Source organism: Schistocerca americana, chromosome 2 (genome assembly GCF_021461395.2).
Source record: "Schistocerca americana isolate TAMUIC-IGC-003095 chromosome 2, iqSchAmer2.1, whole genome shotgun sequence".
Lineage (NCBI taxonomy): Eukaryota > Metazoa > Arthropoda > Insecta > Orthoptera > Acrididae > Schistocerca > Schistocerca americana.
This window is the reverse complement of record NC_060120.1, coordinates 608,321,065-608,340,706: the sequence shown is the minus strand read 5'-3', so window position 1 is coordinate 608,340,706 and position 19,642 is coordinate 608,321,065. Positions and strand designations below refer to the sequence as shown.

Sequence of the window (19,642 nt, the reverse complement as noted above, 5' to 3'; positions counted from 1 at the left end):
TGAATGGACACAGGCAGACAGTGTTTGTTGGTAATGATCATCACCCTGTGGCTAAACATGCCTTGGTGCACGGCCAGCACATCTTGGCACAGTGTTACACCGTCCGGGCTATCTGGACACTTCCCACTAACACCAACCTGTCAGAACTCCGGAGATGGGAACTTGCCCTTCAGTATATCCTCTCTTCTCGTTACCCGCCAGGCCTCAATCTCCGCTAATTTCGATTTGCCGCTGCTCATACCTCACCTGTCTTTCAACAACATCTTTGCCTCTGTACTTCCGCCTCGACTGACATCTCTGCCCAAACTCTTTGCCAGATCTCTGCCCTAACTCTCTGCCTTTACAAATGTCTGCTTGTGTCTGTGTATGTGCGGATGGATAGGTGTGTGTGTGTGCAAGTGTATACCCCTTTTTTCTTCCTAAGGTAAGTCTTTCCACTCCCGGGATTGGAATGACTCCTTACCCTCTCCCTTAAAACCCACATCCTTTCGTCTTTCCCTCTCCTTCCCTCTTTCCTGATGAGGCAACAGTTTGTTGCGAAAGCTTGAATTTCATGTGTATGTTTGTGTTTGTTTGTGTGTCTATCGACCTGCTAGCACTTTCGTTCAGTAAGTCACATCATCTGTGTTTTAGATATATTTTTCTCACGTGGAATGTTTCCCTCTATTATATAAATATCTAAATCAAGTATTCAAGAAATTCTCTAGAATGTTTTGAAGAACAGAACAGTGTGTAGAAAGTTCTTCCTGCACACCTTGACTCCTGAACAGAATACAACACACTAGGTCGCCTGCCATGACATGACTAAAATGAAAAGCATGGACAGTTCTTTCCTGGAAAAAATAATCAAAGGTGACAAGACTCAGTGTTATCAATATAAACCTACCATTAAATAACACCATGCCAAAATTCACATAAAAGTTCAACACTTTGAGAAAATAACAAATAAGCAAGTCAATGTGGTGCACGAGCTGAACAACATCCCACATAAGTATCTTTCTGACAGTTTCATAAGGTTGTATGAAAGTTCTGTATGTTGGGGAGGGAAAGGGGGGGGGGGACTATGTTGAATGCCTGCAGCCCTAAAACTGCCAGCTTAACTTTATTTTTGATTTTTCACTAATCCAGATAGACTCAAAACTTTTTAGTGTGACAGGATATGAGTTTTTTCCATTTCATATTAGCTCAAGCGTTCATACATTTTTCTGGAATCCAAACTGACCTCCTCCCAGTTTGACTTCTACTAACTGTTCCATTCCTCTATGGCTAATTCATGTTATTCCTTTGCAAACATGACTTATTAAACTAATAGTTCAGCAATAATCACTCCTCCTTTCTTGAGGTCAATAGGTATTTCCGATGTCTAATACATTCTGCATACCACTGCCTTGTTTCAACTTAAGCCTTTCATCGGGCTGTCAAATTCTTCTCCCAGTTCTGTATTCACCATCTCATTTCGCATTCATCCACTTCTTCGTTCCTTTCTGTAATGATGTCTTCAGGTTTCTTTGCTTTATATAGTTCTTCTACAAATTCCTTCCAAATTTCAGCCTTACTTTCTTTTATTATTTGGCAAGGTGTGTTGCTCTGTACAAAATTACAGTGGTAAGTATTACAACGTATCTTGAGGCACTGGAAGACTAATCAAGACCTTGTGCCTTGACCTCAGAAACTGTTTTCATGGATTTTCATGAAGAATTACACACAGCATCAATTATTGTTGCAGCTACGGACCACTGCTGATTTATCTACATTCTGAGTAGCCAGTTCACATACACATTACAGGTAAATTGAAACTTCTCGGCAGATTAAAACCGTGTGTCAGATCGAGACAGGAACCTTGCCTTTTGCAAGCGGTGATCTTACCAACTGAGATAATAGTAAGTTGAATGGCGCAACAGCTTGGTGCTAGTCTTTCAACTGGATACCACTTCAGCAACTTGCTTGAACCTGAGTCAATGGTACCCAATTTTCCCATTTGGTCACCCATCATCAATGTATTAACTGGGCCCGACATTTGCTTAACTCCAGTGATCAAGGAAGATCCCGCGAATCAAAGGTTGTAAAAGTCATTGGGACCAACTGAACAATCCAGGTACAACTCACAACGTTCCCTCACAGCTCTCTCTCTATCAATACCCCTTTCAAGATAGCGCACACACTGCAGCAGAGTAGAAGATTCATTCTGATGAGCAGTCCATTTTTTGAAACTTCCAGGCAGATCAAAACTGTGTGCCGGACCGAGACTCGAACCCAAGTTGGTTCGAGTCTCGGTCCAGCACACAGTTTTAATCTGCCAAGAAGTTTCATATCACTCCATTGCTGAGTGAAAATCTCATTCTGAATCCATTCTCTAATTAAAATCTTGTAAAAAATAGACATAATGAAACATCAATACGGTTACAGAATGAGATACTTAACACGTACACTAATATAAAAAGTAAATGTACACCAGTAATATAAAGACTATCAAAAAATCAATGTGAGGTGCCTGAATGACAAAAATGACACAAAGTAAGGATTAGAACACAAATAAAAATACATTGACTATCAGACATAAACATTTGAGATAACATCTGTTGTCACTTCAAAGTGCTATTGTTAGGAACAGTTTTCCTGTACAGGTGACCGAGAGCTGATAAAGTTCCCTGCCACATACAGGGTTTGTATAAAAAGTAATGAGATTGATTTTTTGCTGACACGACTGTACTTCACAGTGCACACTCCCCTGGGGGGTTTGGTGGTTGGGGGTGTCTGGCCGAAAACGTATGGCATGCCAGTTACCTGCGGACTCTTGTCTCAGCAGCACCGTGCATTGAGTGGACACGTCACAAAGTTGCCGATTGTGGTGCAACATGCAGCAAACGATCGAGCAACGTTATGCCATCAAGTTTTGTGTGAAACTAGGGAAATCAGATACGGAAAGGTTGGATATATGTTGGCAAAACCACAGTGATGATTGCCTGTCAAAAGCCCAGGTTTTTAGGTTGTGAAGAGCTTTAAAGAGGGCCAGGAAAGCACTGAGGACGAGGACAGCTCCAGACGCCAGTCAACCAGCAAAACTGACGAAAACATCACCCGTGTGCGTATTTTATTGAACACTGACCGTTGGATGAGTGTCAAGATGATAGCACATGACCTCGGATTTGATAAAATGACAGTGCACATCATCACCAAAGAATTGTCAATGAGGAAGATCTGCATCAAGACGGTCCTGAATAGTTCGTCAGATGTTCAAAAGCAAGCACATGTGAACGCCTGCCAACACAATCTCCAGAGCCTTGAAGTTGATTCTGAATTTTTAGATAACATTATCACCAGAGATGAAACCTGCATGTTTCAATACAACCCGAAGACAAAGGGTATGAGTGCTGAATGGCACATCACAACATCCCCACGTCCAAAAAAGGTTCGCATGAGCAAATCAAAGGTGAAAGCCAAGCTGATTGTGTTTTTCGATGTCATGGGCATGGTTCATCATGAGTTTGTGCCCCAAGGCCAAACTGTCAATGTTGCTTTTAACTGTGAAGTGATCAAGAGACTGAAAGCCAGGATCCATCACTTGAAGCCAGCCATCACCGATGATTGGAAGCTGCATCATGACAATGCGCTGAGTCACACCTCCTTCATGATGGCCAGCTACCTGGACAAGAAAGGGATTCCAACGATTCCCCAGCCCCCCTACAGCCCTGATGTGGCCCCACCAGACTCTTTTTTGTTCCCCAAACTAAAAGCTTCCCTGAAAAGACACCATCACGGGACCCTGGAGGAGGTCCAAGCTGTCATGATGAGGGCTTTGAAGGCCATCCCAGACTCAGCGTTTGAAGAATGGAAATATCGCATGCAGCACATTTTTGACTCTCAAGAGTCATATGTTGAGGAGTACAAAGTGGTTGTAGCGATATCTACAATAAATTTTGATTCACACGCTCAGTATCATTACTTTTTATACAAATCCTGCACTCTCCATTGTCAAATACAACGGACCACAGGGAAGATGATGTTATAGAGCAATCTGTACGGATAGTTTGGGTTTCAGCTTGAGTAGGGTTTGAGGTTTTGGTCATATTTTTATGAAAGACTGAGAGATGATGCTGGAAACGAGAAATTCTTAGAATGTTGGAAGAAGATGATTTTGGGGGAAGCAGAAGAGGGCACTTTTGGTATTTGGGTCAGAACGACTATAGACAGGATTCGACACCCATTCTGTTGATTGTGGGTTGAGACTGGATGGTGAAGTGATATTTCTAGTTGTATTTATGAGTGAATGAGGGGAAATCTTTTGACTAGGACAGTGTGACTGAATTTAAGGATGGGTTAGGAATTAGAAAAGAATGAATGTATCAGGATCAGAGAGAGGTATGGATTAGAGGTTTACTACTGAATGGTGGTCGAGATGACACAGTGTCGGTGTTTTATTATGGTTATGGCTGTGCCTGTGTGGGAGGTGTGTCATGATATGGAGGCCAGGCTGGGCTTGTTGGCTAGATGTTATTGGAGATGGTGTTGTGAATGGTATTTGTGGGAGAGGTGGAGAGGGGCACCACTGTTGGGCCACAAGGTAAATGAATTTAAATAGAGATAGGAACTGTCAGAATTGGTGACTGGCAGAGGCAATGTACAGATCAAGGACATGGTGGGTAAGGGCTAAGAATGGATAAGTCTGGGATTTATGTAGGGACTGTTGGAAGGATGGATTGCAGACAGAAGTGGGAACTTCAATACCGAAAATTAAGCACAACTGGAGGAAAAATATATAGGAATTTAGTTTGGCTACAGTGAAAACATGCTTGCAAAAGGAAAAAGGAGTGTAGGTATCAAGGTCTATGGTTAGGGGGTATGAAGATATGGCAGGGGGGGGGGGGGGGACAAGCAGAGCTAATTTAGACTGGGGAAGGTAACATCATGAAATAGACACAAGACTAAATCAAGGTGTAGAGCTTCTGTACACAGGCAAATTGGCCACTGGGACAATGTGTAGAAAATATTAGACAGTCAAAATAACTTTACAATGAGGTATAGTCATTCAATGCTCTGTAAGGGTTACTAAAAAGAAAATAAGACAGAAGAAAATCACTAAATTGAGAAAAACAGTAGCCAAGCAAGAAAACTAGCGGGAAAACAATTGCCACACAAAATGGAATATTGTTCAACAATTAGAGTAGACTGCCAAACAATGAGAGATCACTGCTACTGAGTAAGGATGAATGAATACAGAGAAACGATCACCAAAAAAAGAAATGAGATCACTAAACAGATAGAAAAGAATCACCATACAAGGAAAAATCATTGGGGAAGGAAAATGAAATAAAAAAAATTATTGTACAGCATTTTTGACCAGGAGGCCCCATCTGTGGTTGTCAGGCTGCCTAGTACAAGTCTTTTTATTTGATGTCACTTCAGTGACTTGTGCTTCGATAATGATGAGGACAACACAACTTCCAGTCCCTAAGTGGACAAAATATCCGACCTGGCCAAGAATCTGACATGGTTCTCACGTATGGAAGTCAGCTGCACTGACCATTCAGCAACAGAGGCAGAAAGGAGATGACCAAATCACAAAAAAGAATAAAAATGCCAGAAAGAGGATTAATTGTATCAACAGAGAAGTTCACTTGAGGGAATTAAGAAAGTACAAGGATCCATAATGACTGGGCAGTACTTATCTCTAGGAGTTATAGGTCTAAGTACAGCTGAGAGATACATACAACAAAGTATCCTAGGTTTCAGAGATGTTGATTCCTTCCTGGGGAAGGAAAGAGGAATAGATTGGAGAAGGCTATAAAGAGAGGCAGGTCACTCAAGACTCTGAGATCAGATAGACCCATCAGTTATAATGACAATTACACTGAAAAATTATTAGTTGCCACAGTATATCAATGCTAGTTTATACCTTCAATGAAAACTTTTTCCTCCTTATGTCCTCCCGAATGCTATTTATATCAACTTCTTCATCAGACATATCATCGAATACTAATTCCTCTTCATCATCATCCTCTGCATCAAAATCATCTCTTCCAGTACTACTACCAATATCATCATCATCATCATCATCATCATCATCACCAAAATCACCATCATCAATATCTTCATCAAGATCCTCATCAACATCAAGATCATCATCAAACACATCATCCATATCTTGATCAGCACCACTTCCATCAGAATCATCGTCACTGTCTGTCTCTGTAACAATAAATTTTTTTAATGGTTGTAGCATATTTCTGTGAACAAACAGATAAGATATCATAATCAGAATTGTGCCAGGAGCACATGTAGCTTACAGTAAATTGCTGAACGCTATATGTGCCCTGATTTATATTTGACAACAATATTAGCAAAAGGATAAGACTGCTACTCACGATAAAGATGACCTGGTGTGCAGGCACGCACAACGAAATGACTGTTACACATTATATCTTTTGGCAAAAGCCTTCTTCAGAAAAAAAACAGACATTAATACAAGCAAGCACACCTCATGCACATAGGACTGCTACTGCTGGCAGCCATGATCAGAATGCAACTGTCATATGATTAGCAATATAGAGTAGGGTGGGGAAGTGGGAGGGGTAGTTAGGGTACGGGTGGGGGAGAGAAGAGTGCTGTCTGGTGGGGCATGCAGGAACTAGATGGTGGCCTGATGTGACAGCCAGGTGCAGAGTCGGGAGGGGGGGTGTGGGGGAAAAAAACGGAGAGCAGAAAAGGAGAGAAGCAGGAAAGAGGGAAGGATAGGTGGATAAATTGACAAAGGACAGCATACAATGAGGGTGAGGGGACATGAAAAGGGAGGAGGTGATAGGGCAGAGGGGGCGGGAACTGTTGGATGGACGGTGTGGGGCTAATAGGTTACTGTAGGCTGAGGCCTGCACGATTTTGGGAAATGACACTGTGTTCTAAGGATAACATTGATCAGCACAGCCCAGAAGAGGCTTTCAGAATACTGGGAAAGGGACTTTTTGTCACTGCAGGTACACCGTCCCCAAGTGACCAGGCTGTATGGGAGTATTTTGCTGTGGAAGGGATCACAGCTATCAAAATGCAGGTACTGTTGGTGGTTAGTGGGTTTAACATGGACAGAGGTGTGGATGAAACCATCAGAGAGGAGTTGGTCAATGTCCAAGAAGGTGACATGCTTGGTTAAGCAGGACCATGTGAAGCAGATGGGAGAGAAAGTTGAGGTTGTGAATGAATGAGGATATGGTATCTTGTCCCAGAGTACTGGCCAGGGCCTTCACAGACAGGCACTATCCCCCAAACCTAGTCCACAAACAGATCTCCTGTGTCATTTCCTCTCACACCCCCAATCCTCCCGCTCACCCCAAGAGCCAGACACAAAGGAGTGCACCCTTTGTCAGCCAATATCACCATGGACTGGAACGACCGAACCACATCCTTCATCAGGGCTTTGATTATCTACCATCATGCCCTGAAAAGAAGGACATCCTACCCAAGATCCATCTCACCCCTCCTAAAGAGGTGTTCTGTCGTCCACACAAACTCCCCAACGTCCTAGTCCACATCCCTGTGGAAGACTTCACCACCAGCTTTTCTGAACTGCAGAGATGGAAAATATCCTTAAAACACACTCACCACTCCCAAAATTAACCCGGGGTCACTCCACAGTAACCTACTGTGCCCACACATCCCACCCAACAGTTTTCTGCCCCACTGTTCCATCACCTCCTCCATTCTCATTTCCCTTCACCTGAGCTGTGTGCTGCCCTCTGCCAATGCACCCGCTTGTCCTTCTCCCTTCCCAACTCCTCTCCTTTTCCACTTTCCATATTTTCCCACCACACCCCACTTCCCGACTCTGCAACTGGCTGTCACGTCATTCCGCCATCTAATCCCTGCATGCCCCACCAGACAGCACTCTTCTCCCCCCACCTGTACCCTACTATTCTGCCCCCATTCCCACCCCTCTCCAAGTTGCTTCTCATGTGACAGTCACATTTTGGTCAGAGCTGTCAGGGGTAGTGGTCATGTGTGCATGAAGGGCACTTGCTTGTGTGAATATGTGTGTGTTTTCTTTGCTGGAGAAGGCTTTGGCCAAAAGCTATAATGTGTAACGGGTTTTTTTTTTTTTTTTTTGTCCTGCAACACAACAAGCCATCTTTATGGTGAGAAGTAATCTATCCTTTCCCTAATACTGTTGTTATTCCAATCTGGAGATTCCATTGTCTGATTTATAGTTGAAGCAGATGTTGGTCCATAACATTAAGCTTGATGGTGGTTAAAGGTTATCACATATCTGATTATGATGTCACATTACGCCCAAAGAGGGTCAGTTCATGAGTGAAACGGGCGAAATGTGGATCCGGGAGGATGCACTTATAGTACATTGTGAATACCATCTCTCTGTGAATGTGTGTGTGTGTGTGTGTGTGTGTGTGTGTGTGTGTGTATTGTGTTTTTGTACATGCATGCACATGTATGTATATTTTTAATCCATACCATACAGCTTAAAATTAATATTTCATATACAATTTGCACCACTGATTCCCAAATTAAAGTTTTTCATTTGCAGAAATCTATAAATACTATAAATGTAATGAAAATGGATAAAAAAGATTCTACTTATAATAAAAAAGAACTATTTTACTGGGCAGAACAAGTTCCGGGAGTACAGTAATAAGTACTTGCTAATTGATAACTCTTTGCACATATATAAACAACTAGTGCCCATAACAAAAATCTAAGCCCAGAGGGGCAAAGCCTCCTAGCTCACACGATGAGCAATATAGTGCATTAAATCTAACATACCTAAAAGAAGAAAGAAACAAAATAATAAGATTCACAATGAGATTTTCACTCTGCAACGGAGTGTGCGCTGATATGAAACTTCCTGGCAGATTAAAACTGTGTGCCCGACCGAGACTCGAACTCGGGACCTTTGCCTTTCGTGAGCAAGTGCTCTACCACCTCAGCTACCGAAGCACGACTCACGCCCGGTACTCACAGCTTTACTTCTGCCAGTACCTCGTCTCCTAGCTTCCAAACTTTACAGAAGCTCTCCTGCGAACCTTGCAGAACTAGCACTCCTGAAAGAAAGGATATTGCGGAGACATGGCCTAGCCACAGCCTGGGGGATGTTTCCAGAATGAGATTTTCACACTGCAGCGGAGTGTGCTCTGATATGAATCTTCCTGGCAGATTAAAACTGTGTGCCTGACTGAGACTCGAACTCGGGACCTTTGCTTTTCGCGGGCAAGTGCTCTACCACCTGAGCTACCGAAGCACGACTCACGCCCGGTACTCACAGCTTTACTTCTGCCAGTACCTCGTCTCCTACCTTCCAAACTTTACAGAAGCTCTCCTGCGAACCTTGCAGAACTAGCACTCCTGAAAGAAAGGATATTGCGGAGACATGGCTTAGTCACAGCCTGGGGGATGTTTCCAGAATGAGATTTTCACTCTGCAGCGGTGTGTGCAATGATATGAAACTTCCTGGCAGATTAAAACTGTGTGCTATTTCTGCAAGGTTCGCAGGAGAGCTTCTGTAAAGTTTAGAAGGTAGGAGACGAGGTACTGGCAGAAGTAAAGCTGTGAGTACCGGGCGTGAGTCGTGCTTCGGTAGCTCAGGTGGTAGAGCACTTGCCCGCGTAAGGCAAAAGTCCCAAGTTCGAGTCTCGGTCGGGCACACAGTTTTAATCTGCCAGGATGTTTCATATCAGCGCACACTCCGCTGCAGAGTGAAAATCTCATTCTGGAAACATCCCCCAGGCTGTGGCTAAGCCAAGTCTCCGCAATATCCTTTCTTCCAGGAGTGCTAGTTCTGCAAGGTTCGCAGGAGAGCTTCTGTAAAGTTTGGAAGGTAGGAGACGAGGTACTGGCAGAAGTAGAGCTGTGAGTACCGGGCGTGAGTCGTGCTTCGGTAGCTCAGGTAGAGCACTTGCCCGCGAAAAGCAAAAGTCCCAAGTTCGAGTCTCGGTCGGGCACACAGTTTTAATCTGCCAGGATGTTTCATATCAGCGCACACTCCGCTGCAGAGTGAAAATCTCATTCTGGAAACATCCCCCAGGCTGTGGCTAAGCCATGTCTCCGCAATATCCTTTCTTCCAGGAGAGCTAGTTCTGCAAGGTTCGCAGGAGAGCTTCTGTAAAGTTTGGAAGGTAGGAGACGAGGTACTGGCAGAAGTAAAGCTGTGAGTACCGGGCCTGAGTTGTGCTTCGGTAGCTCAGGTGGTAGAGCACTTGCCCGCGAAAGGCAAAGGTCCCGAGTTCGAGTCTCGGTCGGGCACACAGTTTTAATCTGCCAGGAAGTTTCATATCAGAGCACACTCTGCTGCAGAGTGAAAATCTCATTCTGGAAACATCCCCCAGGCTGTGGCTAAGCCATGTCTCCGCAATATCCTTTCTTTCAGGAGTGCTAGTTCTGCAAGGTTCGCAGGAGAGCTTCTGTAAAGTTTGGAAGGTAGGAGACGAGGTACTGGCAGAAGTAAAGCTGTGAGTACCGGGCGTGAGTCGTGCTTCGGTAGCTCAGGTGGTAGAGCACTTGCCCGCGAAAGGCAAAGGTCCCGAGTTCGCGTCTCGGTCGGGCACACAGTGTTAATCTGCCAGGAAGTTTCATATCAGAGCACACTTCGCTGCAGAGTGAAAAATCTCATTCTGGAAACATCGCCCAGGCTGTGGCTAAGCCATGTCTCCGCAATATCCTTTCTTCCAGGAGTCCTAGTTCTGCAAGGTTCGCAGGAGAGCTTCTGTAAAGTTTGGAAGGTAGGAGACGAGGTACTGGCAGAAGTAAAGCTGTGAGTACCGGGCGTGAGTCGTGCTTCGGTAGCTAAGGTAGAGCACTTGCCCGCAAAAGGCAAATGTCCCAAGTTCGAGTCTCGGTCGGGCACACAGTTTTAATCTGCCAGGATGTTTCATATCAGCGCACACTCCGCTGCAGAGTGAAAATCTCATTCTGGAAACATCCCCCAGGCTGTGGCTAAGCCATGTCTCCGCAATATCCTTTCTTCCAGGAGTACTAGTTCTGCAAGGTTCGCAGGAGAGCTTCTGTAAAGTTTGGAAGGTAGGAGACGAGGTACTGGCAGAAGTAAAGCTGTGAGTACCGGGCGTGAGTTGTGCTTCGGTAGCTTAGGTGGTAGAGCACTTGCCCGCGAAAGGCAAAGGTCCCGAGTTCGAGTCTCGGTCGGGCACACAGTTTTAATCTGCCAGGAGTTCCATATCAGCGCACACTCCGCCGCAGAGTGAAAATCTCATTCTGGAAACATCCCCCAGGCTGTGGCTAAGCCATGTCTCCACAATATCCTTTCTTTCAGGAGTGCTAGTTCTGCAAGGTTCGCAGGAGAGCTTCTGTAAAGTTTGGAAGGTAGGAGACGAGGTACTGGCAGAAGTAAAGCTGTGAGTACCGGGCGTGAGTCGTGCTTCGGTAGCTCAGGTGGTAGAGCACTTGCCCGCGAAAGGCAAAGGTCCCGAGTTCGAGTCTCGGTCGGGCACACAGTTTTAATCTGCCAGGAAGATTCATATCAGAGCACACTCTGCTGCAGAGTGAAAATCTCATTCTGGAAACATCCCCCAGGCTGTGGCTAAGCCATGTCTCCGCAATATCCTTTCTTTCAGGAGTGCTAGTTCTGCAAGGTTCGCAGGAGAGCTTCTGTAAAGTTTGGAAGGTAGGAGACGAGGTACTGGCAGAAGTAAAGCTGTGAGTACCGGGCGTGAGTTTTGCTTCGGTAGCTCAGGTGGTAGAGCACTTGCCCGCGAAAGGCAAAGGTCCCGAGTTCGAGTCTCGGTCGGGCACACAGTTTTAATCTGCCAGGAAGTTTCATATTAGCGCACACTCCGCTGCAGAGTGAAAATCTCATTATGGAAACATCCCCCAGGCTGTGGCTAAGCCATGTCTCCGCAATATCCTTTCTTTCAGGAGTGCTAGTTCTGCAAGGTTCGCAGGAGAGCTTCTGTAAAGTTTGGAAGGTAGGAGACGAGGTACTGGCAGAAGTAAAGCTGTGAGTACCGGGCGTGAGTCGTGCTTCGGTAGCTCAGATGGTAGAGCACTTGCCCGCGAAAGGCAAAGGTCCCGAGTTCGAGTCTCGGTCGGGCACACAGTTTTAATCTGCCAGGAAGTTTAATAAGATTCATGTTCATTGATCCTGTTGTGATGTAACTAAATATGTTCTAAATTTAGAGAAAGTATCCAAATGTAAGGAACAGGTCACATTGGCATATACAAAAATCATAGGTTATTATGACCATCAGAAACTAGGATATCAGCTAATGAATAATGTTGCAACAGAAGAAAGAAATATTATTATTTAGAGAAAACCCTAAAGACGGAAAAATAAGGAAAAAGTATAACCAAAAATATATTACCTAGGAAAATAAATATACTGGTGTCCAACATTGACCTGTAATGAACTCAACAAATAGAGTTGTATGGAAGTGAAGTACGAAACTGAAAAACAAGGAAGTAGGAAACTGCAAGACCTTAAAATATTTTAGAAAATGGAAAAAATGGATTTTCAGATCATGGAGTGAGTTATTTTTCAGCAAATTTCATGACCTATCTTGGCACAAAATGCAGAAAGAAGCAGAGCAAACTGTCAATGTAAATAATGAGCCAAACCATTATTAGGATTAAAACAAAAGTGATAGTAATACGAATCAATGTATGCGATAAATCTTGATACATTTGGCAGTTGTTAAGAGATGTCTGCAAAGATAAAGAAATAAAAGTACCACAGGAAGGGATGATGGGTCACAACACAGCATGGCAATGAATGTGCACCCACCATGAACAACAACCCGCATCCCTATTAAAAACTAAATGAATAAGTAAATAAATTAAATCACTCAAAGTGGTGAGATGTGTCATGTTATCAGAATTTTAACAGTAAACCACACCATGTTGCACAATGCCAGTCTTGTTGCATCTGCCACTGGAGTTGGGTAAGCACCTCCATACACTTTCCCACTTACTAGATGAACATGTGACAAATGTGCTGTTCTTCTTTGATTCTTCTCTATTTCCTCTACCAGTCCCATTTGTTATGGACCCTAGACTGATGAGAACTATTCAAATATTAGCCAAAGGAAGGTTTTGTACACTTGTGGGTGGACTACACTTCCTGAAGACTCTTCTAATGAATCTATCTGGCGACTAACTTACTAATTATTAATTTTACATGGTCATTCCACACATTCCATACTTGTACTCCAAGATATTTATGAACATGACTGCTTCTAGTGATTGTAAAGGGTTTGCCTGCCTATTTATGCATGATGCATTGCATTTTTTTATGTTAAGGTTAAACTGCCAATGCCAGCACCAAATGTCAATGTTCTTCAGGTCTTCCTGCATTTTGCTACATTATTTTAGCTTTGTAACTGCTCTAGATAAAACACTGTCATCCACAGAAAGCCTCATGGAACTCCTGACATTATTCACTAGGTCACTAATATATACTGTGATAGATACTCACTCTATAACACACTCTTGGAGTACATCTTAAGTTACTTATATGTCTGAAGATTTCCATTTGTCAATAATGACACACTGTGCTCTGTTTGCTATGAACTCTTCAGTTTAGTCACCCAGCTGGTTGATATTTCATATTCTCATAGTTTATTCTTAAGCTACAGTGATTAACTGTGTTGAATACTATCTGGAAGTCAAAGCACAATGGATCAACCTGGGTGCTGGTCTACTGCCTTCTGGGTCTTATGGATGAACAGAACGAGTGAGCTGATTATGGCTTGTGGTATACATGTTGATTACCACAGAGAATTGCAGTCCCTAAAAATGTCATAATACATGAGCATAAAATCTGTTCAATAACCCTTCTTGTAAATGGGAATGACCTGTGTGTTTTTCTTACTAATGGGAATGATTCGCTGCTAAAAGAGGGCACGTTCTTTCACACAATCTATGTAGAATTGCATAGATATTCTATCAGGCCCAACTGTCTTTCCTCTGTTGAGCAATTTTAGTTCATTTTCTATCCTGTGTTCGATTATTTCTTTATCTGTTATTTTGACATTTGTGCAATGATTTAATGGAGGAATTTTAGTATGATGTTCTTCAGTAAGATAAATTAGAAAAAGGAATTTAGTATTTTGACCTTCTCTCTGTCATCCTAAAAGGACCGATGGCCTAAGCAGCTTGGTCCCATAAGATCTTATCACAAATTTACAAAAATAGTCTAGTTGTTTCAAACATGAATACCTTGTGGAGATTTATGGAGAGTGTTTTAAGATAACATAGCACATCAATATAGACATAATGGAAAAGTAAGAGGAAGTAGATGAATACGAGCTAGGAGATAAATTTGAATTTCAAAGAGGAGTGGCAGACCTATGTCAAAATAAAGCCCCTGTAGTAGACAACATTCTCTCAGAATTATTGAGATCCTTGGCAGAACTTCATGAAGGATGAAATAATTCCAATTACAAAGAAGGATGTTGCTAACAGGTGTGAACAGTACTGAACCATCAGTTTAATAAGCCATGGTTGCATAAAAAACACAAATTATACGGAAGAACAGAATGACATAGATGCTAACCTTGGAGAAAATCATTTTGGCTCCCTGAGAAACAAGAGAAAATATTTATCAGTAAACTCTTCCGGGCTAAGTTGCCGTGGTCGATCTGTAGAACTTCTTCTCCCTGACGTTTCGTTCTCAACTACGAAGAACATCTTCCGAGGTGAGTCGACGACTGGCTGCTAGGAGCTGGGGCCGCCGCTTATATAGAGATCGTAGGGGGCGCCACATCGACGCCACGTGACGTGTGGTGGCGCCCCCTACGATCTCTATATAAGCGGCGGCCCCAGCTCCTAGCAGCCAGTCGTCGACTCACCTTGGAAGATGTTCTCCGTAGTTGAGAACGAAACGTCAGGGAGAAGAAGTTCTACAGATCGACCACGGCAACTTAGCCCGGAAGAGTTTACTGATAAAGACGCCGGCCGTGAAAGCCTACATGGAATGAAGAGAAAATATTGTCTCTGTGACTTTACAAGGTAGACTAAAGAAAGCCAAACCTGCATTTATAGCACCTGCAGATTTAGACAAAGTTTTTGGCAATGTTGACTACAATACAATCTTTGAAATTCTGAAGGAAGCAGGGCGTATGATCCCTTTTTGTACTATCCCTTTTTATATCGTGTCTTTTGAATACTATAAATAATGTTTAATAATGTTATGCCAAGCATGAACAGCACACCAGTAATAATGTATACACACAGTGATACAGCTGGGTGCCTTCTGGACTATGACAGCATTATTCCATTAAGTTATGTTACACAAAAAAGGAACGCATAATACTTTTGTTCTAGACTTGGAGAGAATGGCTGCAAGTATTTTTTTATGTAACATTTGCCAATGTTGTTTTCACCATTAAAGGAAAGGATTTGAATGTCAAAACTATGTCCATATGTGGATGGAATTTCAACTGCAATTCACATCATGGGATAGGCAAATTATATAAATATTCAGAATGAGATTTTCACTCTGCAGCGGAGTGTGCGCTGATATGAAACTTCCTGGCAGATTAAAACTGTGTGCCCGACTGAGACTCGAACTCAGGACCTTTGCCTTTCGCGGGCAAGTGATCTACCATCTGAGCTACCGAAGCACAACTCACGCCCGGTCCTCACAGCTTTACTTCTGCCAGCATCTCATCTCCTACCTTCCAAACTTTACAGAAGCTCTCCTGCGAACCTTGCAGTACTAGCACTCCTGAAAGAAAGGATACTGCGGAGACATGGCTTAGCCACAGCCTGGGGGATGTTTCCAGAATGAGATTTTCACTCTGCAGCGGATACTCGAACTCGGGACCTTTGCCTTTCGCGGGCAAGTGCTCTACCACCTGAGCTACCGAAGCACGACTCACGCCCGGTACTCACAGCTTTAATTCTGCCAGTACCTCGTCTCCTACCTTCCAAACTTTACAGAAGCTCTCCTGCGAACCTTGCAGAACTAGCACTCCTGAAAGAAAGGATACTGCGGAGACATGGCTTAGCCACAGACTGGGGGATGTTTCCAGAATGAGAATTTCACTCTGCAGCAGAGTGTGCGCTGATATGAAACTTCCTGGCAGATTAAAACTGTGTGCCCGACCGAGACTCGAACTCGGGACCTTTGCCTTTCGCGGGCAAGTGCTCTACCATCTGAGCTCATTCTGGAAACATCCCCCAGGCTGTGGCAAAGCCATGTCTCCGCAGTATCCTTTCTTTCAGGAGTGCTAGTTCTGCAAGGTTCGCAGGAGAGCTTCTGTAAAGTTTGGAAGGTAGGAGACGAGATGCTGGCAGAAGTAAAGCTGTGAGGACCGGGCGTGAGTCATGCTTCGGTAGCTCAGATGGTAGAGCACTTGACCGCGAAAGGCAAAGGTCCCGAGTTCGAGTCTCGGCCGGGCACACAGTTTTAATCTGCCAGGAAGTTTTATATAAATATTATTGGAGAATATAATTATAATTTCAAGATATGTTTGAGATTGTTATTCCAGTATTTATATTCCTTAATATCATCATTTATTAATATTGGCAGTTTATGGATTGTAGGGATAGGTGTAGGATAGACAAGTAGTATGAACCTGCATCATGGTCATTACTGTGCTTGGGGAAATTATTATTCCACTGACTTTCAATTTTGATACAATAACAGCTGCCACCCACTCTCCACTTAAAGTGTTACACCAATGTAGGAGTGGACTCCCTGCTGCCCGTAAACATGAGAATGATTCGACAAACAAATTTTCTAGGTCAAAGAAATAATGTTCTCTGTGTAAGTCATTTCAGAAACTTTGCTGAAAACGAACTGGAGTTATGTAAGATCCATGCCTACAAGAGCTACTGAAGTTTCTTCCCTCTTCTGTAAATACATACTCCTGCCACCTTTTTTTTCCCCCTAGTGCAAATATCTTAAATTTTGACTAGGATACAATCATTGAAATTTTGAAGTAAGCAGGGATAAAATGTAAGGAACAAAAGATTACATCAAACTTGCAGATACCAAACTACAATCATAGGAGTTGAACACCGAAGACAAGCAGCAGCTGAGAAAGTAAAGAGACACAGTTATAGCCTATAACTAATATTGTTCACTCTGTAAACTGAGCATACAATAAAGGAAACCAAGAAGAAATACAGAAAGGACATTAAAGCTAATTAAAAAGAGGTTATTTGATGAAAATCAACAATACGAATGAAGGGTATTGGAATGTAGGCAAATTACTTCAGTCAGAGCTGAGGGAATTAGATCAGAAAATGAGACACTAAAAGTAGTACATGAGTTTTCCTATTTGGGCAGCAAAATGACTGATAATGGCCAAAACAGGGAGGACATAAAATGCAGACTAGTTATAGCAAGAAAAACATTTCTGAAAAAGAGGAATTTGTTAGCATCTAATATAAATTTCAGTGTTAGGAAATCTGTTCTGAAGGCATTTGTTTTGAGAGTAGCCTTATACAGAAGTGATACCAAAATGGTGAATGACATAGACAGAAAGAAAATACAAGCTTCTGAAATATGATGCTACAGAAGAATGCTGCAGATTAGGTGGCTATGTTGGATAACTAATCAAGAGGTACCAAATGAAATTGAAGAGAAAATAGTATTATGACGCATCTTGACTAAAAGAAGGGATTGGTTGATTAGACAGATTCTGAGGCACCAAGGAATTTTCAATCTGATAATGGAGAGTAGCGTGGGGAGTAAAATAATGTAGAGGGAGACCAAGGCTTCAGTAATGTAAGCAGGTCCAATGGATGGCGTTTGCAGGAGTTACAGCAGAGGAGAAGAGGCTTGCACAGTGTACACTAGTGTGAGTTTTACGTGAAACCAGTCTTCAAAACAGAGAACATAACAACTATACTAGAAGTGACTACTACATTTTCTCCCAATCCAGTCTTGATTATTATTTCTATTTTAGGGATCTGTGGAATGCCACAGATGTGTCAACAAAATTTTGTGGGAGACTCAAAAACATATGCAATATCCATCACAGTAAGTTTATTCTTAGAATTGAAGGAGCCCACCTTCTGAGAGGTGTTTAGGAGCATATTACTACCTTGCACATAATACGCATGAGGGTAAAATTATAGAGAAATGGGCTCATGTTGAGATCTACATGCCGCCATTCCTTTCGCTCTTAATTCCTGAAAGGTAATGATACAATAAGCATTCCCTCAACTGCAATGAGTTATACAACAGTAGATTTAAAAATATTGCAAATCATGTCAGATAAGATCATTTCATAAAACACCATTTTACAATATACTAAATAAATAAAAATCATTCCCACTAGACACTCTAAGGGCTGACAGTATAAAAATTGCTGATTGGATACTAATTTGACATTACATCAGAAATAGAACTATATTCAGGACTCAGTTCTATTGTGTAATGCTACATTTGCATCCACCGAAGCAGGTTACCAACACCCCCCACATACATGGTCTCTCTGCTGCTGAACATTTCCTCAGTCAGTGCCCACCAGATTCCGAACCTATGACATCCTTCTTGCTCACCTTAATCAAATTTATATTTACCTACAATTACTTCACCTTTGAGGGGCAGACATAAAAACAGATCTACCAACTATTTCATGGGTCCCTTGGAGGGGGCTTTCCTGGGATCCATAAGCCTCCAGCCACTGGTTTTGTTTAAATATATTGGTGACATCTTTGCCATATGGACTTGTAGTGAGGCTGACCTATTAAAATTCCTGGAATCTCTAAATGTCTTCACCCAATTAAATATCACATGGACCTATTCTGAATCCCATGCCACATTCTTTGATGTTGATCTCATTCTTGCCAAAGGACAGCTACACATTCCTGCCCACATTAAACCTACTAACAAACAGCAGTACTTACATTTTGACAGTTGCCATCCCTTCCATGTCAAATGTCCCCTCACACACAGCCTTGGCATTCAAGGCAAATGTATTTGTTTGGATGCAGACTTTCTACAGCAATATACCACCACTTCACCTCAGCCTTTCTGGACATAATTACCCCATCAGCCCAGTTCAAAAGCAGATTTCCCAGGCTGTCACATCCAACCCTGGTACTGATTACCTCTCCAAAAAACAACTTCGGAGCACACCACTTATCACTCAGTATTATCCTGGTCTTGAAATTATTAATCAGCTGCTTCAACAAGACAATGGCTTCCTAAAATCATCCCTGAAATGAGGCCCATCCTGACTGAGATTTTGCCCATCACACTAGAATAGCTTTTCATCGCCCTCCCAATCTCCACAACATCCTTGTCAGACTCTATGCTCCTTCTGCACCCGTCTCCCTACCCTATGGTTCCTACTCCCTATGCACCCTCCTACCACAACCTACACCAGCCCTGTAACTGGCAAAACATATACTATCGAGAGGAGAGCCACCTGTGAAATGACACACGTCATAGACCAGCGGTTACATAAACACCGTTTGGCTGTTTACATCAACATGACAACCACTCAGTTATCAGTCAGCATGAATGGGCATAGGCAGAGGACATATACCAGCACCGCAAAATATCCTGTTGCAGAGCATGCTCTACAACATGACAGTCATAACATTGGTGCCTGTTTCATCACAAGTTCCATCTGGAGTTTTCCCACAGACACCAGTTTCTCAGAACTCCGCAGGTGGCAACTAGCGCTACAACATGTCCTTGGTACTCATCACCCACCTGGTCTTAATTTACATT

General features: G+C 42.9%; 1 protein-coding gene across 1 annotated transcript in view; it reads right to left on the bottom strand.

Moving 5' to 3' along the window:
* Positions 1 to 19,642, bottom strand: part of LOC124596143 (CCAAT/enhancer-binding protein zeta) — a 212,492-nt gene that overhangs the window by 54,394 nt on the left and 138,456 nt on the right. Inside the window, exon 14 of the mRNA XM_047135163.1 lies at positions 5,894 to 6,186. Within this exon, the coding sequence (XP_046991119.1) occupies positions 5,894 to 6,186 (293 nt within the window). The remainder of the gene's footprint in view (positions 1 to 5,893; positions 6,187 to 19,642) is intronic.